This window comes from Cladophialophora bantiana (assembly GCF_000835475.1).
Source record: "Cladophialophora bantiana CBS 173.52 unplaced genomic scaffold supercont1.6, whole genome shotgun sequence".
In the NCBI taxonomy this organism is placed as follows: Eukaryota; Fungi; Ascomycota; class Eurotiomycetes; order Chaetothyriales; family Herpotrichiellaceae; genus Cladophialophora; species Cladophialophora bantiana.
In genome coordinates this window covers 1,466,027-1,484,121 of record NW_015971580.1, presented here as the reverse complement: position 1 = coordinate 1,484,121, position 18,095 = coordinate 1,466,027, and the positions used below count along the sequence as shown (strand labels likewise).

Sequence of the window (18,095 nt, the reverse complement as noted above, 5' to 3'; positions counted from 1 at the left end):
GGGAGCGATATTGGGATTAAAGGTTTAGAGAGTTGCGGGACGTTGGACTTAGTGGTTGGCATAAGAAGATGGCGCTGATTCCTGGGTTCCCGAGACATATGACCTCCAGAGTATCAATGGAATGGGATATGTGAATTGCTGTGTTCCCACCTTTTGCACAACGTGGTTAGAGAGAGTTAAGAGGAATTGCTGGCGAGCTGGCTTGTGCCCGCGAGGCCCAGTATTCGGGGACGTGACTTTGGGGTATGCGCACCTCCGTAATTATTTGTCCTGTGAAAGCTATCTCTTTCTGCCAAGCCGCGTTTGGAGACCTCCCTGTTCCCGCAAGCTTAGCTGCTGGGTATTGACCACAATTGCCCCCTTCTCCCATGATTCGAGTTTTGCTTCTGAGTATCTTGCCACGATGAACAATCTGCAAAGGGTGAATCCTTCCAAGGGTCTGATGAACGCCAACCACACAATGTCTTCTCTCTCAATGTGCCGGCAATGCCTCCGCAACACCCTGCGCAACCAGTATCACCGTGCTCGACGCCAGCCACCTCTCATCGTGCGCCGTGCAGCCTCGACCCAAGGCGGCGGCAAACCCATCGTCCTCGAGCAGCCAGACAAATTCCGCCCGCCCTCACACCCCGCGCGATTAAATCGTCCCCGTCGCCCACCCGCGGCGTATAACCAGGGAACGACGTCGGAGGAGAAAGAGAGGCAGAAGACCAAGTCCTACCCGCACATGTTCCCCAACAAGGGCTCTTTTATGCATTGGTTCTTGACGGATCGGTGGATTCATCTTTGGATCACGATGGTGAGTTCGAACTGTTTCTCTTACTGTATTCTGGCTTGGATGTCGAACGGACGACAAAACCAAAGGCTGAGAAGTCTTCAGACACCATTAGACGAGAAGTTGTCAACTTACTTATATACTTTTCATGACCGATAGGGCACGCTCACGATTCTCGCCTGCATCACCTTCACCCAGTCATTCATGCGCACATCGCCCTACGCACATCTGGTGCCTCCCATATCCTCATTTCCGCTCCACCCCATAAACTACATCCGGGAAACCCTATCCGTGCTCCGACTCCATATCGACTACGAGACGGCCAAGACGAACGAATCGCGGCAGCAGAAGATCCTCGACGCCCAGAAACGCAGGCTCTACCGCCGTGCCCACGGTCTGGAGGACCTCAACGCGGAAGAGGATCAGGGCATCGACGTGCGGGGTCTGGTGCCGTGGGACGACGGCTTGACGGCCAAGGAGAGGGAAAAGGGAGGCAGGGAGATGGTTCTCACAGGCCGCGACGTGGTTGCGCTCGGGGGCGTGGCCGGGAATGGCGGGCTGGAGGACGTGGACGAGTTCGCACGGAGGATGGAGACGGAGCAGGGCGAGCGGATGAAGCTGGTCAAGGAGAAGGGAGTGGACGCCGTCGTACGCGCCGAGGCCGAAGCCCAAGCTAGAGGCCCGACCCTCGAGGGTGCTCTCCAGCAACAGCAACAGCAACAGCAACAGCTGCAAGGCCAGGAGTCGCGGGACCACGAGCCCCAACAACAACAGCAGCAGCAGCAGCAGAAGCGAAAGAGGAAGTTGTGGCTGGGCATCTGGTGATCTCATCGACTGTAGTGTACGGAGCACCCTGGAGGCATTTCTCCTCTTCTTCCACTTGTACAGCAGATCAGAGATATTGACATATTGCAGCTTTGGTCATTACAATAGCAAGGGCAACAGCAAGAGCAAAATTGTGAGTCTGACTCTGATCGTGACTGAATATCATAAGACCAGCGCCAGCCAGCCAGATGGAAGGGGCTAGGACCGGTGGAGGTGAATTGAAAACCTCAGCCCATAATCCCAGACTCCACGAGAGGAATATGGAGGTATGTATGTCAAGACGATCCCGGAGTATGCATAGATATGGAGACAGCCCAGTGCCACTCCCATTCCCACTGCCATACTATGTGGCGCCATGTCATTCCCGGCGCTGAAAAATCCGCGGACTGATTGCATGTACACTAACTCCGTATACTACTTTACTCCTTGTGCTCCGTATATCTCAGCTATAGATGGATGTATATTTGTAGACATATAAATATATACTAGCTCGCCATGTATGTATGTAGGTTTGCGGACATGGAGGTAGGTACATGTCCGCTCGTCTTCCTTCTTAAGTGTATGCCCTTTTTATACGAGGATGCAAGTCGGTCAATATGTACATCATCGATCCAGACCGCCATTAGACTTTCCTATACGTTTCAGGTTGTGATATGGTATGGTGTATCCGGAGAATAACTCTGACTCCGTTCAGGCGCCGCGATTCATCACCCCTCGTCCTCATCATAGGAATAGAGACCGCCGCCGCTGCCTCGGCCGCGTTGGATCTCTGGTCTTTTCTGATTCTCTGCAGGGCGCCGACTTTGGTGGCTTGGTTTCGAGGGAGGAAGGGCCCAGAAAGCCAAGCCAAGGACAACCTTGCTCTCAGATCTGGCCTGAGAGTGTTACGATTCCTGCCAGCTCTCTGTAGGAGTGAGTCGGGTCGGAATCGTTTTGGACCCGGTTTTCTCTCAGCCCGGGGTCTCCTCCAGCTGGCATTGGCCCTGTGAGGATCCTGGCCCAGTTCGTGCTTGGTTTCTGTCGTGCCTTCTTCCCCAGGTCAACATCGAAGCCCAGAGCCTGAATAACATGTTTCCAGGAATGGTTTCCCTTGAGACACTTCTAGCTCTCACGAATTGCCGTGGGTTGAACTCGGTGGCTGAGTGACCCGACGAGGCTCCAAAGTTCCCAGCGACGGTTTCCATTCGACGCTGTCTGCACAAGAATTTCCGACCTTGCTCTCAGTTCGCAATTCTTGTACCCCCTTGGTTTCCTAGGACTCTTCGTGAATCATGTGTCCCATTCTCCCAATCTTGGTCTCGAGATATTTCTCAATCTCCGCGCCTCTGACACCCTTGGCCCCGGCCGTCCTCCATGCAAGAGGGATCATGGGTACCCTTTCCTTGACTCTTACCTCCTTACTGGGCCCTTCAACAGCTCGCACTTTATCCGGGTTGTTGGTGAGAAGCCTGATGCCTCTCTCTGCCTCGGGTTTCTGCGCATCACAGTCGGTGCCAAGTCCGAGATCTTGCAGAATTGCAGTAGCAAGTCCGTAAGTTCTGGCATCGGCCGGATGTCTTAGCAATAAATTTGCTTCAACTGTGTCATTCCCCAAATCCTGCAAATTGTACGCCTTGAGTTTCGACGCGAGACCGATTCCTCGTCCCTCTTGGCGGAGATAGACTATGACGCCGCCGGTAGAGCCAGGCAGGGACATTAGTCGGGCGGCCTCGTCGAGCTGTTCGCCACAGTCGCAGCGGGCGGACCAGGCTGTTTCGCCTGTATAGCATTCTGAGTGGATTCGGACGAGAGGTGGTTTACCGAGCGAATGGGTGATCAGTTGTGTGTTCTCGAGGACATCACCCAGACTGGCGATGGGATGATGGGGCAGCTCCGAATTTTGAACATCTTGAGAAGTGCCCGTGGCCTTAACAGCGCCCTCTGATAGTGCAGCCTCGGGAACACCGTCCTCTGGCACCGTCGTCACGTTCTTCAACGCCGAGCCACTCCTGTGCCGTTTGTTGAGTGGCCTCTTACCCTGCTCAGTAGGATCGATTCTCGAACTCGTTCTTCCTGGTCTCAATCTTCCGACATAAGCGCCACGAATCATGCGATCCATCTCCGTTTCCCCAGGCTTCTCGGCATCCAGACTCCGACTGCGTATATTATTGCCGAAGACAATCGCCAAGTGTTCCTTGTTGTCTGAATCATTCTGATACAGATGCAGAAACATCTCGGCCCCCGAGGTCGTGGGTATCCGTGCCCGGACCAGGCATTCTACGTGCGGTAGTCTCTCGAGCAAGCGGGGGTGCTTGGTTGAGGGGTCGTCGGCGGATGTGTCGACGGGAATGGACTTGGGCTCGGACTGGAGATGGCGGGAAGGGGTTCCCGCTCCTGGAGTAGCAGGTGGAGTGAATGCAGGAGATATCAAATTGTTTGGTAGTCCCGGCGTAGGGGGAGCATTGTCGTCGAGGTCGGACCAGCCACCCAAGTACGCTGATGAAGGCCGAGGGACAGGCGAAATGACGGGGGAAGCATGTGAGGGAAGGTCGTCGACGGGGCGAGCCATGGTTGGCAACACCGTTGGGCGTATATGCAGAGCAGTCTTTGTCTATGCTCAAGACAGAAGCATGGCGAGTCTATACAAGTAGGCGGGGGAAAGGACCATCGGAGTTGAGTTTATGCTGGCTGTCGGGAAAAGAGGAGGATGCCGGCGGCACCTCACAGTCTTGTATGGAGCACGAGGTAATAGAAGTGGAGAGAAGAAGAACCGCTGCGCTGACGAAATCCAAGCCTCGAACCTCAAGCCTCGGCCTCTCCTCCGCTCTTTTTTCTTCTCAATTAGCCGTCGCCGTCCGTCTGCTTGGTCAGTCGGCAGATGAGATTGGGTAAGCGCCTTTTCTCCGTTGTCTCTATTCTCTCAAGGTATATCGGTCGAGAAAGATGCCCTCCCTAGATCGAGACACCCTCCTGGCGGCCGCCCAGGCCTTTTGCAACTCATTTGCCAACAAAGAGGCTCCAGACAAGGTTTTCAGCCACTTCTCGAGCGCAGAGGATGTCCTTGCTCTGGAGCATGGCCTGCCCCAGCTGGCACCCTTCTTGGGCCGCGAGTTTCGGGGGCACCACGGCCTGGAAGAGTACTTTGGGCTCCTGTCCTCGACCCTGAAATACGAAAACATGCGCTTCAGTAACTTCGTTGTCGATCCACTGGTCTCAAAGGTATCTGTCCGTGGAGAAGCAAAGTTCATCTGGACCGAGACCGGCCAGTCTTGGGACGAAGTCTTCACCTACGTCCTCGAGTTTGACGAGGAAAGCAAAGTCAAAGTCTACGAGATCTGGGCCGGTAAGTCTACCTTCTTCAGGGCGTTCCAGTACCCGTAAAGCGTTTCCTACATTCTGTCCCGGTGATTTAGTTACGGGATACTAACGACAAGGCAGACAGTGGTGCTGCCTACCTGGCCAGCAAAGGCCAACTCTGATCCATGGGTCAATTACCGCTCCCGCTGCCGCTCATCAGCAGCGAAATCTTCTTCCGTTCACCACGTGTCCTCCCCAAATTCCCATCCGGGTCATCATCGATCACGTCGTCTTCCACACTAAATGTGTTCTCGCGCGTGACTTTTTCATAATGATAGCCCTACTTCAACCCGGAAGGTAGGACGAACCGTGCATCGACGAGCATCTCCTGTACGTCCTCGTCGAATTTCAAGCTGTAGTTGGGTTTCTGGAAGCTCTTGACTTTAGCTCGGTAGAAGGTATCGGTGTCGGGATATTTGGCGTACACCGTCGTTCCGACCGAGAACTGCTGAGTGCTGGGGGCTGTCTGCGGGATGAGCGCCAGGTCTCTGAATGTGGCCTTGCGCACTGTCTGCTTTCCGGTGGGATCATCCTCTGGGTCTCTTACGTCGTATTGTATCCTGTGGATCAAATCAGTGACTTGGTGTTGCAGGGCGACGATCCCACTCACGGTTTCTTGTCCTGCCACACTTTCTTGATAATGCCGTGAATACCTACTCCTTCTTCTTGCTCTTGTTGGTCCTTTGGAAATTTGTAGAAGACTTCTGCTCCAGCTACAAACTGGCCTGCCCTTTCCGCTTGGAGACCCTTGTGCGTCTCACCTCCGTCGTCCCTGACATTTGAGGCAGCCCGGCTTTGGCTTGCTGTGCTTGAACTTCGTTGAGATGTGCCCTTAACCCGTTTCATCATTTCTAGACGACCGTCTCCCGGACTGGGCCCGGGAGAGTCAACAGCTTCTGAATCAACAGGGGGCCGTTGCTGCTTCCGTGATTTGGGTTGGCCGTTCCGGGGTGTGGGTTCGTCGCCGGATCTCATGGTCGCTAGGATGGCAAGATTGTTGATGATGTCGTCGTCATCGTGGACCTTCTTCTCCAGGTCCGCATATCGAACGTTTTCTCGGTAAAGAGCATCAAGCCGTCGATATTGTTCAGGAGTGCTGGCTGTACGATGACGGTCAGTCAAAACCTCAACAGCCAGAATCTTTGATGGCGAACTCTGGACACTCTCTCAAGGTCCATACACGGACCCATGGATTTTTTCTCTCCCCCTTGAATTCACTGATGCTAGGCCCACGAAGAGACAGGGGAGAAACATGTAATAGAACAAAAGGTGAACCTACTTCCGGATCCTTTGATCTCTTCCTCTAGAGCCATGATGTCTTGGCCGATCTTTTTGCACTTGCCGTTGTAGTCCTTGGCCTTACGCAGGCTGTCAAGAACTCTAGTGAGTATATCGTTCTCAAGTTCCGTATCTTTCCCATCTCGGCCACTCGTTCCGCGACCCCCTCGAGGGCGGGACGACATCTCGGAATCAAACACGTTTGCACCAGATCGGGGTGATAGTCACCAAGAAATATCTGTGATGGCCTGGGAAGGAGAATGTCGCTCGTGTCTTCAAGAGAGCCCACAGTATCGCTGGGGCTGAAAAGGATGACGAGACGTCGTGCTCCTGGAAGAACAGACCAAGCGGCAGGCGCAAAGGATGAGACGTGTTTGTGACCGGACAATGAAAGCTATTTATCACTAGAAAATACCAAATATACTCGTAGAGATTAAGGACAACGAGAGATGAACAGAGGGTTTAAATGTGCGATTTTTCAGGATATAGACTGCAGTGGTTAAGAACATGGAAGACGAGGTTGGACGCGTGATTGGTGGAGAGACGGAAGGAATCCTTGGTTCGCAGGGACGGCGAGGGTGGCCACTACGGAGACGCATACGTACAACAAAAACGCATTTAGTACGGCCAAGTATTTGACGATGTACAAGTATATGGTCTTCTTTCTCAACTGTCACGAGTCTTGCACGAATCTGGCCAATTCTATCAGACCGACCAACCACGTTCAGCAAGTTCCTTCAATATCCAGTGGATCTGATCTCAAGCCACTTTTGCCTTCTTTCACCGCCATATTGCTTCCAAAAAATATTCTCCCCTCGAGACGTAGAGTCTCAAAGTATACTAAACCTTCCTCTTACCTCAGTCCATTTCAGAAAAGACCATCAAGTGCCGACAATTTGAAAGAACAACTCAAAACAACTCACAAAAAAAATCAAAATCCTGGCGTTGCGGTTAGATTAGCCATCATGCAGGTTCCCTTAATTCGTCTCCAATGCGGTATGTATCAACAAGTCACCCTGTGTCTCGCCGCGATGAAGTTGACCTTCTCAAGGCTGCAATAGCTATGACTGGGGCAAAAAAGGGAAGGACTCAGCTGCCGCCAAATATGCTGCGGCGACTCCCTCGGACAACTTCACCATCCAAGAAGACAAGCCATATGCCGAACTATGGATGGGCACACACCCTTCTCTACCGTCCAAAGACCTCATCACCGGAAGATCTCTGCTCGATCTTGTCTCCGACAACCAAGCATTGATGGGCGGCGACATCACCGAGAAATACAACAAGAAGCTTCCGTTTCTCTTCAAAGTCTTGTCCATCAACAAGGCATTGTCCATTCAAGCTCATCCTAACAAGAAGCTTGCCGAGAAGCTTCACGCCAAAGACCCAAAGAACTATCCAGACGACAACCACAAACCCGAGATGACACTCGCCATCACCCCATTTGAAGGCCTTTGTGGATTTCGGCCCCTTAAAGAAATTGCCCACTTCCTTGCAACCATTCCACCTCTCCGCGAACTGGTTGGCGAGAATGAGGCCAAAGCTCTTGAAGAAATCGCCAATTCTCCCTCGCCATCCCTAGCCGATGCCAAATCCCGCCTCAAGGCAGCTTTCAGCTCGCTTATGAAGTCCTCCAAGGCAGATGTCGCCGCAAAATCCCACGACCTCCTGGACCTCGCCAAAAAGGGCTCCATTTCTCCCGGCCCCAGTGTCAACACTTCCGAAGAGCTCTGCGAACTCGTGCAACGGTGCAACAGCCAGTTCCCAGACGACATCGGCCTCTTCGTGCTGTTTTTCCTCAACTACGTCAAACTCAACCCGGGACAAGCCATGTACTTGAAGGCAGACGACATCCATGCTTACATCTCCGGCGACATCATCGAATGCATGGCGAGCAGCGACAATGTGATCCGCGCCGGCTTCACTCCCAAATTCCAAGACGTCGACACCTTGACCGACATCTTGACCTACGACCACAATCCACCTGAGCAACAGCTCCTCCAGCCCGTTGATTACCCTTACGTCACGCTCAACGACAAAGCTTACAGCTCCGGTAGCGACTCCTTGCTTTATGATCCTCCAATTGAGGAATTCAGCGTCGTGCGCACCGCGCTCAAGAAGTCCGGCGCAAAGGCTACCTTTGAGGGCATCGCCGGCCCGAGCATCATCATTTGTACGAGCGGCGAGGGCAAGATCAGCGTCGGCCCCAAGACGGAGGATTTCAAGGAAGGCTGGGTGTACTTTGTGGGCGCGACCGCCGAGTTGATCATTGAAAGCGCGGCCGACGAGATGGTCACGTTCAGAGCGTTCTGCGAGATCGACGAAAAGGCAACGCAGCAGAACGGGGCCCATTGACTAGTAGCGGTTATACGCAAGCCAAAGGCTCAGCTGTGAGCATACACGACTTCGCGTGACGACCATGGAAAAAAGAAGAGACAGGCAACCCTACCATCCCATCATGATGAACGGATTCAACGAGAGTGAGATATGTAAACGTGTGACATGAGTGCAATGGGGAAATCTGGACCCCGAACATTCCAGATAATAGCAGAACGAACGATCAAAAAAGTTTCAGGTTACGAGAACCGGTCAAGTAGACGAGGCCTTATCCATGAGTAGATGCACCACCATGGGAGAACTTGATTTGTTTTAATCCTAGGTACTTTTCACTCGTGGGCAGATAGACACAAGGCGGTAAATACAATGCAATGTCTTTGCAAGGCTTTCAATCCCCTTAGACAGCTCTCGCGTCAGACTCGGGGTTTCCCAGTCCCGGCGTATATATATGTTGGCCGTGCGTGTCCTAGAAGTCCGTGGAACCATTCACTTACTCCTATCTAGTCGATCTCCTATGTGTCTAGCCCCCTTCCGCTCCCCTCCTGCCTACAAGCACTGTATCTTCCTCCTCCGTACCCGCATCGGCATACGCGCTGCGGACTTCGCTGCGAACTCGATGATCTGATATCGCCTGTCGCCCTGGACGCCGTGCTCGAGGCCCGCCCGCAGCGCGACTTCAGCACAGGCAATCTCAAAGTCAAACTCCCTGCACAGCAGGACGAGAACGATTCTGAGCTCCGTCATCGCTAACTCCAGGCGAGACAGCCACGGGGCCCCTTTTCAAAGGGCCGCCACCCGCCTTGCGGCTTCGGTAGGGAGGCACTGGTCTTCATTCAATATCCCGCGTAGGGTAGCAGCAGTCTCTCTCTAACGGACAGCTGCCAAAATTATCGGAAGTCCTTGCTCGTAGACGCGCTTCCAATCATTCAGTCCTTCCGGCCAGTACTCCGGAAGCTCAAGCAGAAGCCAGACTGGTGCTCTGTAAGCAAGGTCGCGGGGTCCAGCGTATGTGAATTCCCAGTCCACCGTTCTAGTGACCAAGAATTTCGCGTTTGACAAAACGTTTGCTGGCCGGAAATCATTGTTGACCAGGGGAAATGGCCTTCGATTGCCGTCTTTGGCAAGCTGGCCTTCTCTTGCCAGCCTGTGAAAGAGACATCTCGCATTACATTTCCCCCCAAATTCCGTCTCTTACATCCCTCTGACATGTTAAGCTTTTAGATGTGCTATGTACACGCCTGCAAGCGCCACGTAAGAGGAAGTCGAGGTTTCACATGAGCCTTGGGGGAGTATATCCAGAGAGACGTTACCCAGTTGGACAAGCTCGTTCATATCCAATACCTCTAAACCGTAATCCAAAGAAGGTGATGTTGCCAACAACTCGTCTGCCTGCGGTAGCCCCGTTCTATTTCGTGACTCTCAATCAACTAGAAGACAACCTCCCGTAGGTAGGGACTCCAGGGGTGCTCCCTGAGCATTCAGGAAGCAGGAGAGCCGAGGGTGAGCAAGGTGAGCAAAAGCAGCGAGCGTCAAGTCACGAGGTGAAGATGGATCGCCAGTTCGCTATTACAATTATGTACCTAGCGAGTTAGATAGATATGGAAGAGCACGATGGTAAAGCCGCCGTCAGACAGGCAGGGCGCGATTTGTAATGAAGCCAATCAATTCGTGCCACAGGGTCCATGACTTTTGTATCACTCTCATCAATCTAATTATTATTTTCTCTCTTTCCTGCCTGTCCACGTATAGAGAATTGTGTGCTTTCGATTCCGAGGCAGAATTCGCCTTGGGTGTCATTGCAGTCCGTTCCATCTGGGTTTTATAGAACTGCCACTTCCTCAGGTCGCAATCGCCGCCCGTTCGCTCACCACAGTCTGCATCGAATATAATATTAATCATGGCTCCCATCCGAGTAGGAATCGTGGGGTTATCCAGCAAACCCGGCGCATGGGCAACTTTGGCACATCTGCCTCGACTGGCCAACTCTCCAAATTACAAGATTGTGGCGTTGTGCAACTCGACCTTGGAATCCACAAAGGCCGCCATCAAGGCGCACAATCTCCCCGAATCCACAAAGGCCTACGACTCTTACGACCAGATCGCCGCCGACCCTGATGTGGACTTGTACGTCGTCTCCACGCGAGCCGACACGCATTACAATGTCGCCATGCCGGCTCTGAAAGCAGGACGCAATGTGTTTGTGGAATGGCCTCTCGCCGCAACGACGGAGCAGGCAAAGGAGATGGCCACTCTCGCCCGAGAGAAGAACGTCAAGACCATTATTGGTCTTCAAGGTCGCATGTCACCCAGCGTCAGGAAGGTAAAAGAACTCATCGACACAGGGGCACTTGGAGAAATCCACAGCGTCAATTACCAAGGTGCGATTCACGTTTGGCAGAACAACGCAGCGAGTGACAGATATCACTATTTTATGGATCGCAAAGTCGGTGGGAACCTGTTGACCATATATGGCGGCCACGTCCTCGACTCAATCCTGTATGCCGTGGGAGAGCTGAAACCGGGCAGCTACACGCCCATGGCTGTCAACCTGAGACCCAAGATGCATGTCATGAGATCTGACGGGTCTTTGTCGGAAGAACTCTACGACAAGGACACGCCGGACCAGATTCTTCTCCAGGGGCGCCTGGATAGACACCCGTCTGCCGTGTTCAGTTTCCACCTGAGAGCCGGAGACCGATTCATCGGCAACCCGGGGTCGACGTGGAGAATATATGGCACCAAGGGCGAACTGGCCGTCGAATTTGCTAGTGCTGGACCGCAGATGGCCAAGGCGACCAGTGTGCGCTTCTCCAATGCGGAGAAAGGCGTCGTGGAGGACATTATCGTGGACGAAGGTGGACAAGAATGGACAGACTTGCCAACTCAGGGCCAGAACATTGGTCGGCTGTATGAAGCGTTTGCCGCAGGAGGACCATACGGCGACTTTGATCTCGCGGTGAAGAGGCACGAGCTCATTGACGAATTCTGGGCATCGATGCAGACATGAGGGAATGCGTGCTCGGCATTACCCGATCTGGCGGTGCCAGCTCCTGTTCCGGTGTACCAAGTAATAGCTGCAAGGTCTGTCATGATGATTATTACAAGGACACCGGTTGGACCAACGAGATCGGGTAATAGGATGCACACAGTCATACCGAGTATTGTGGCGATGGTAGACCTGCTTGCCTACTGCCCGAGCTCTTTCCGCAAACGTGACCAGCTCAGCCGTTCTTCCGGGCCATACGCCGACGTCATAGTATTCGTCTTTCTTGTGCACTAAGTGACTGAGTAGCTGATCGCTGGGATGGAGCTTGCAAGGTATGGAGAGCTCTCGTTAGGCTTCGGATGGCAGGCGTCACAGGGACCCCTTTGGATGTCCTCCACATCTACCACTTGACTTTTTTAACAGAAGGGAGAGGCAATAGAAAGATTGGAAAAACCCGACAAAGGTAAAATTGGCGCAGGTACGGAGCAAGCCTGGATGGAGAGCAGAGTTGTTCCGCATTGTTACGTTGTGACCTGCGTTGTAGGAATGAATCCCCGAGAATTGCCGATGACAATGGCGCCAACGTGATTCGCAGGTGGCCGCCGGAAGAAACTACTCGTACTTGTAGTGGGCTCAGTGGGTGGATGCGATCCCTGTCCGTCATTCATCGGCGTCACCTTTTTTCTTTTCTTGCTTCTCTCTCGACTTTTTTCCATCTACATAACATCTTTGCCCTTTTGCTCCTGCAACACCCATCCAAGCTATCTTATTCCCAAGATCCCCCTCAGTCGTTCTCATATCAATACTCTCTTTCTGTTCGTCTTCTCAGTTTCGTCAACATGGCCAAAGGCGACGAAGGTTTCAAGGAGGGTGAGTGCATCGTTTTCTCCCGTGACCTTAACACAGCTTCGCAGCAGCTTCACCTATTGCTTTCACCTGTCAACTGGTCACAAGTCGCCCTCTTGTATCACATCTCAGTCTCTCTGCAAGTCGCATGACCTCCCACCGCTGCTTTTCAGGCTCGGCCTCGAGCTGGAATGCCTCTGTCCCAACAATCATACCATGATCGTACGATGGCAGCGCGACAGATTACTACACCCATAGTCCGCAATGTCCCAGACTTGAGATTCTTGATTCAATGGCTTGGTCATACTTGGCTTGTCTCCCGCACGAGCTCGACGAGCTTGAAGCGACCCCGGCCCTGCAAGGACAGAAAGCTGCTGCGAGGGTGGTTGTAAACAAGGTCGATCCAGAAGAGACGCAGAACAAAGGCTCACAATCGCTCCCTGCAGGTGACGTCAAGAAGGGAGCCAATCTCTTCAAGACGAGATGCGCACAGTGCCACTCGTGCGTTGAGTCGGAGGGCAACAAGATCGGCCCCAACTTGCATGGCCTCTTTGGCCGCAAAACTGGCTCTGTTGAGGGCTTCTCATATACAGATGCGAACAAGCAAAAGGGAATTACGTGGAACGAGGCCACTCTGGTGAGTTTATTACTTTCACGTCTCGTAGTTGCCACCGTGGCTGACCCGCTCCAGTTCGAATACCTCGAGAACCCCAAGAAATACATCCCCGGCACAAAGATGGCGTTCGGAGGTCTCAAGAAGGGCAAGGACAGGAACGACCTGATCACGTTAGTTTCCTTGACGCCTCCAGGGCTTTTTCTCTCTGCCCGTGCTAACTTTCTGCCAGCTGGCTACGCGAGGAGTGCAAGTAAATGCGATCTCTAGACCTTAGTTGCCTCAACTGCTTGACCGTGCGCTCATTTCGACGCTGTTCGGGATCATCGGCTGCTTGTATCATCAAAGAAACGGCGAAGGCGCACATTTACCTAATCTGAATGTTGGACTTTGCATACCAATACGCCGGGTGGGATGGGACGGTAGAAGCCGGAGAAGCCGGTAGACGAAGCTCTTTGTACATAAAAAAAAAACATTCTCCTATTGCTTGGTTCCTCAAGAGGCGTACCTGCATTTTCTCTCCCGAAACAGGCACAGCTAGCTGTAGAGGACCGACAATCAAGCAACTCCTCTCTGCTCAACTATTCCTCGTGGAACCTTGGATGATCCAAATGCGCGACACTGACCCCTGGAGAGCTCTGGGGTTTGGCGGGTAACGAGCTGATAAGCCAGTTGCAGTAACTCAGTAATCTTCCTCTGAGCTGTCCCACACCTCCAATGATGGACCAGCGCTGCCGCATTGACAGAGGCTAGACATGCGGCCAGGGCAGGTCGCCCCCAAATCGCCCTTGCAGCAGGAATCCTGGTCTTGACCGTGTTTCTGGGCCGTGATTGGCAGTCTACAGAGTACTAGATCCGCGACTCCATGACGGCCAGCTGTCCCAGTTTGTCCCAGCTGTCCCAGCCTCCATCATTTCTCTCCCATTCCGTCCTCTTTGTTGCAAAGTCGCCTGAACGCAGCCCTTGGGAGAGTTCTTGCAGTCGTGCCGGTCAAACTGACTCTGACTAGCGTATCCCCTCCATCCCTGGATCTGCATGATCGCGTTGTGAGAAGAGGCTGGGCTTTCCCAGACATAGACTTTCCCTTTTTGCCTTCTCAAACATTGTGACTTCTCGTCTCTTTCTCCTGGTCTCTTCAATAGAAACAATCGCTGCAGCTTGCTCAAGAGTGGTTGCATTCACCTGGTCGTTGCCGAGTGACACTTATTTGCACAAAGTACAAAGGTCAGGACCGCTGTGGAAGGCGACCTGATTGTCGGCCTCTTGCCCTGCCCCGCCTCGCCTCAATCTTCTGCGCAGCCTCATGTCCCACTTCTATTTCCTTTCCTTTCCCTTATGGCTGCCATGATGCCCTCACCGCCGATGGAGGAACTCTATGCGGAAAGATTGCGTGGAGATGCGCATTCGTTGCTAGAGGCGTCGATCGAAGATTTCGAGGAACAAGAGCGGCGCTCACCCCTTCTGTCTGGCTTCAGATCGGAGCAGGGAGACAGTGAAGTCGACGACCAGTCAAGCGCAGGTTTACCCTGGTCACCTCCAGGCTTTAGGAGTCGGAATTCGAACGCAAGTGGGTGGTACAGGCAGGATCCATACGGAAAATACGATTTGCGCCCTTCGATAAGTCCCTCACGGTCGCGGCAGACCAGTCCCGAGGTCTATCAAGATGCGATCGAAGGAGATCCCGATATTACCATAGCTGTGAACACGCCTTTACCAGCAGGTACGGACTCGCCGGTGAGGGAGCGTTCTCCGGAAGCAGAGCCACAATATGAAATGAATCCGAGGACATTTGATCAAGGAGACGTACCTCCAGAGAGTCCGAACAATTGTAAATGGTACTGCAAATGGAGTCTCTTCCAGTGACTGACTGTGCTCTAGACATTCGCTTACAGCTCCGAGCAGAAGTGCAACATCGAGAGCCGTTCGTTCCTTTTCTCAACTTCATACAAAGAAAATTCGATGCAATGACTAAGACGAGATCAAGTACTTTCATGTCGATCATAACCACCATCTTGGTTGCTTCACTTCTGCGCATCATTCTTATTCCTCCGGTTCCGCCTCCTGTCCCTGATCTTGTCAAAGTTTCAACTCTGGCCAAGTCATTTGAGCCCTTAATTTTCTATTCCGAGAACGGTTATACACAAATTACGGCATTGCAGGAAACGAGCGTGGCGGTGTGGGACCTTGGTGAGTCGGTCAGGAGCGCCAATATGACCTCAGCACCGTTGATTGTGCGTTCCCTGGACGAGCTATCCGAGAGCTTGAAAACTCTTGGCCTCGAGTTGACTCGGTTTTTTGCCGATGTTGATTCCGATGTCGACAGCATTTTGCTGGTGATGGACTGGGCGAAACGAGAACTGGAGGGCGTTACATCTGCCCAAGGAACGTCGATGGCTGGCGTGATCTTTGATCATCTACACGGTGTCTTCAATCGAGGAGGATTTCTCGAGACGTCGAAAGGGCCCACAGCATTGGGCAAATTCTTGACCGATGTATTCGGTGCAAGTTCGCCACAAAGAGCGAGAGCGACACTGACGAGGACGTTCCACGAGTTTGTGAATGTGCTTGAGGAGTCGATCAACAGCGAACTGACTCACTCTGCCGCGCTGTTTGTGTTGTTTGAATCGATTGATCGACAATTCCTCAACTTGCAGCGAACGGTGGTCCGAGAAACAGATACGCAGGAAAGACTTGAGAACGACCTTCTTTCATCTTTGTGGACAAGAGTCATCGGTCCAAATGCAGCGATGTTGAGAAAGTTCGAGAAGAACAAGCAGCTGTTGTCAAGTGTACGATCGAGGACTGTCAACAATAAGCATCTACTCATGGAGCATCACGGACGACTGCAGACTCTCAAAGTGAATTTGGAAATTCTGCGGAGGAAACTGGTCAGTCCTTTGGTCAGGAGGAATGACTCTGTCACTGTTGATAATGTCAGTGTCATTGATCAGCAGATCAGAGGGCTCGAGGGAACCTATGACTATCTCAAGGGTGTTAGGGAAAAGCAGAAGAGCAAACTGATGGAAATGGTCTATGGCGCGAAAGCTGGCCGGCCGAGGCTGGTGGGTGACAGAGGTGATGTGGAAGGGATGGCGCTTGACGGCTGACGCCTTGGAGACATGAAAGGATGAATAAATGTTAGCAAATTCGGACGACGGGGAATACGTCGGTCTGATATTATTAGCCTTTTGGGTGTGAAACACATTCGCATTGTAGAACATCGATTCATCTCCCGTTCCCACGTCCTGTTCGCCTGACAAGTGCAAGGCTGGCCCTCGGGAGTTAGCATAGTGTGCAGGAATGGTAACTCCGGGAAATGGACCTGGGACTCTTTTTTTTCCTCAGAAGTTTCGGCTTTGGACAAAAATCCTCCAGAAACTCGTCCAACTCGCAGAATACAGCTCTATTCAGGCCTGGTGCCCTCGTCGCTCCTTAATTTTATTGATCTGAGACTCTAGACTTTGTGAGCGACCTGGACCCGAACCAATCTCAAAGGTCGCTGGACACTTTCAAGCCCCGCCAGACTGTCTCCTCGCTGACTTGGATTGTACAATACGATGCCTTCGCTTGCAAACTCGCTCCCCTTTTCACCGGCCGAGCTGGCCTACCTCCATACCTCGTTATCTTCTATCCCTCCTCTGCGCCCGGATGCGCGCCCTCTAGCGACCGACTTTCGACCGCTGAGAGCAGAGACGGGTGTTCTCCCAGCCGTGAATGGGAGCGCGCATGTCGGATTTAGTGACGGCCGTGAAGCCATTGTCGGCGTCAAGCTCGAGGTCGAGAGGACTGTTGCAGGGAACAACGTGTTGTCGGGAACTGAAGATGGAGCAATGGACATTGACGCAGACAATCGAGGTTGGAACAGGGGTCAAAGAAGACGAGGCAAGGGGAAGCCAGAGTGGGTGACTCTTACACTCACACTTCCTGGTCTACGAGACGACGATCCCAACTTGGTCTTCCTGGAGGAAATGCTAAGGGAGCCATTGGTGGTGTCCTCTTCCTCGGACGCTCCGTCGCTGCAGGACAGCTTGATCATCAACTCCCGATGGCACTGGCACGTATACATCGATGTGCTTCTTACCTCGCCAAATGGACTTGCAAGCTACCCACTTCCGCTCCTAAGCGTCGCGACACATATGGCATTACGCGACACGCGCGTTCCAAAGCTCAAGAGTGAAGGCGAAGAAGATCCCGTTGCCGATGACGACTGGATGGCCAGCACGTACCTGTACCCCCGAACCAAATCATTTCCTGCCAAACCTCCCGTGACGCTTCTCGTCGTCATAGTCGGCGAGAACATCATTTTCGATCCCAGTCGAGAAGAGCTCGCCGTTGCGGACGGAGTCATCGCCGCCAGTGTCGGGAGCACGACGACGGAGGGTGAGTTCCAGTTGCTTGCGACGCGGATGATCGACACGCCTGCGAGAGATACAATGAGGGGCGTGCTACAGTCCGGCGAGGTGCAAGAAGGAGTTGATGTTCCCGGTGTTTGGCGGCCGAGGATCGGCGGTGTCAAGAGAAGTCTGTTGAAGAAGGTGGTCAATGCTGTGCTTACTGAAGGCGTTGCGAAGGATGTCATGAGCGGTCTGGACGGTTTCTTGAATTTCGAGATGAATGCTGAGACAGGTGCGAGCACGGGATGAAGGGTTGACATTCGATCTTACGACCTGAATACCGATTTTGCCAGAACAAGCATCTTTTGTCTGCGCGACATAGGGCCCTTATGAATGCGCTCCCCCCTATCACCAGGATGCGACAAATCCAGTGCTGTTCGAGAGATCTTGAGAATCCACCAACACGATTCATCGAGACGAGTCATCTACCCAGTACATAGCACGACAATGCTGCGTCTCAAGCATCCAAGCAATCCGCTCCCAAGCATTTCCGGCGCAACCACCTTAAGCCATCCACGCAGGAAGCAATGGAACGAGGATGACGATCAGAAACGAAGGACTAAACACGGACTACGTCTGAGCTGGACACAGCAGGTTTGATTTTCCGGCCCACAAACACACATCGGACTTAGGTGGCTAGCATGCATACATGCTTAGACGCCTCCTTAGCTAGCACCGCGGAACTAACTAGGTGCAGCGGCCATT

General features: G+C 52.9%; 9 protein-coding genes across 9 annotated transcripts; 7 read left to right on the top strand and 2 right to left on the bottom strand.

Moving 5' to 3' along the window:
• Nucleotides 1–403: 403 nt before the first annotated feature.
• Nucleotides 404–1,600, top strand: Z519_04851 (uncharacterized protein; the record flags this gene model as incomplete). Its single annotated transcript, XM_016762595.1, has 2 exons — nucleotides 404–799; nucleotides 935–1,600. 2 exons carry the CDS (start codon nucleotides 404–406, stop codon nucleotides 1,598–1,600), a joined length of 1,062 nt encoding a protein of 353 aa, XP_016621542.1.
• Nucleotides 1,601–2,852: 1,252 nt separating this feature from the next.
• Nucleotides 2,853–4,148, bottom strand: Z519_04850 (GTP cyclohydrolase II; the record flags this gene model as incomplete). Its single annotated transcript, XM_016762594.1, has 1 exon — nucleotides 2,853–4,148. One exon carries the CDS (start codon nucleotides 4,146–4,148, stop codon nucleotides 2,853–2,855), a length of 1,296 nt encoding a protein of 431 aa, XP_016621541.1.
• Nucleotides 4,149–4,522: 374 nt separating this feature from the next.
• Z519_04849 (uncharacterized protein) lies at nucleotides 4,523–5,058 on the top strand (the record flags this gene model as incomplete). The annotated part of the gene is made up of 2 exons (XM_016762593.1): nucleotides 4,523–4,922; nucleotides 5,018–5,058. 2 exons carry the CDS (start codon nucleotides 4,523–4,525, stop codon nucleotides 5,056–5,058), a joined length of 441 nt encoding a protein of 146 aa, XP_016621540.1.
• Nucleotides 5,059–5,216: 158 nt separating this feature from the next.
• Z519_04848 (uncharacterized protein) lies at nucleotides 5,217–6,399 on the bottom strand (the record flags this gene model as incomplete). Its single annotated transcript, XM_016762592.1, has 3 exons — nucleotides 5,217–5,496; nucleotides 5,547–6,036; nucleotides 6,216–6,399. The coding sequence occupies 3 exons, from the start codon at nucleotides 6,397–6,399 to the stop codon at nucleotides 5,217–5,219; spliced, it is 954 nt and encodes a 317-aa protein (XP_016621539.1).
• Nucleotides 6,400–7,179: 780 nt separating this feature from the next.
• Z519_04847 (mannose-6-phosphate isomerase, class I) lies at nucleotides 7,180–8,569 on the top strand (the record flags this gene model as incomplete). Its single annotated transcript, XM_016762591.1, has 2 exons — nucleotides 7,180–7,210; nucleotides 7,266–8,569. The coding sequence occupies 2 exons, from the start codon at nucleotides 7,180–7,182 to the stop codon at nucleotides 8,567–8,569; spliced, it is 1,335 nt and encodes a 444-aa protein (XP_016621538.1).
• Nucleotides 8,570–10,448: 1,879 nt separating this feature from the next.
• Z519_04846 (uncharacterized protein) lies at nucleotides 10,449–11,558 on the top strand (the record flags this gene model as incomplete). Its single annotated transcript, XM_016762590.1, has 1 exon — nucleotides 10,449–11,558. The coding sequence occupies one exon, from the start codon at nucleotides 10,449–10,451 to the stop codon at nucleotides 11,556–11,558; it is 1,110 nt and encodes a 369-aa protein (XP_016621537.1).
• Nucleotides 11,559–12,675: 1,117 nt separating this feature from the next.
• Z519_04845 (cytochrome c) lies at nucleotides 12,676–13,266 on the top strand (the record flags this gene model as incomplete). Its single annotated transcript, XM_016762589.1, has 2 exons — nucleotides 12,676–13,020; nucleotides 13,075–13,266. The coding sequence occupies 2 exons, from the start codon at nucleotides 12,676–12,678 to the stop codon at nucleotides 13,264–13,266; spliced, it is 537 nt and encodes a 178-aa protein (XP_016621536.1).
• A 1,065-nt stretch (nucleotides 13,267–14,331) lies between these two features.
• Nucleotides 14,332–16,103, top strand: Z519_04844 (uncharacterized protein; the record flags this gene model as incomplete). The annotated part of the gene is made up of 2 exons (XM_016762588.1): nucleotides 14,332–14,824; nucleotides 14,875–16,103. 2 exons carry the CDS (start codon nucleotides 14,332–14,334, stop codon nucleotides 16,101–16,103), a joined length of 1,722 nt encoding a protein of 573 aa, XP_016621535.1.
• Nucleotides 16,104–16,553: 450 nt separating this feature from the next.
• On the top strand, nucleotides 16,554–17,639 carry Z519_04843 (uncharacterized protein; the record flags this gene model as incomplete). The annotated part of the gene is made up of 1 exon (XM_016762587.1): nucleotides 16,554–17,639. The coding sequence occupies one exon, from the start codon at nucleotides 16,554–16,556 to the stop codon at nucleotides 17,637–17,639; it is 1,086 nt and encodes a 361-aa protein (XP_016621534.1).
• Between the last annotated feature and the right edge of the window lie 456 nt (nucleotides 17,640–18,095).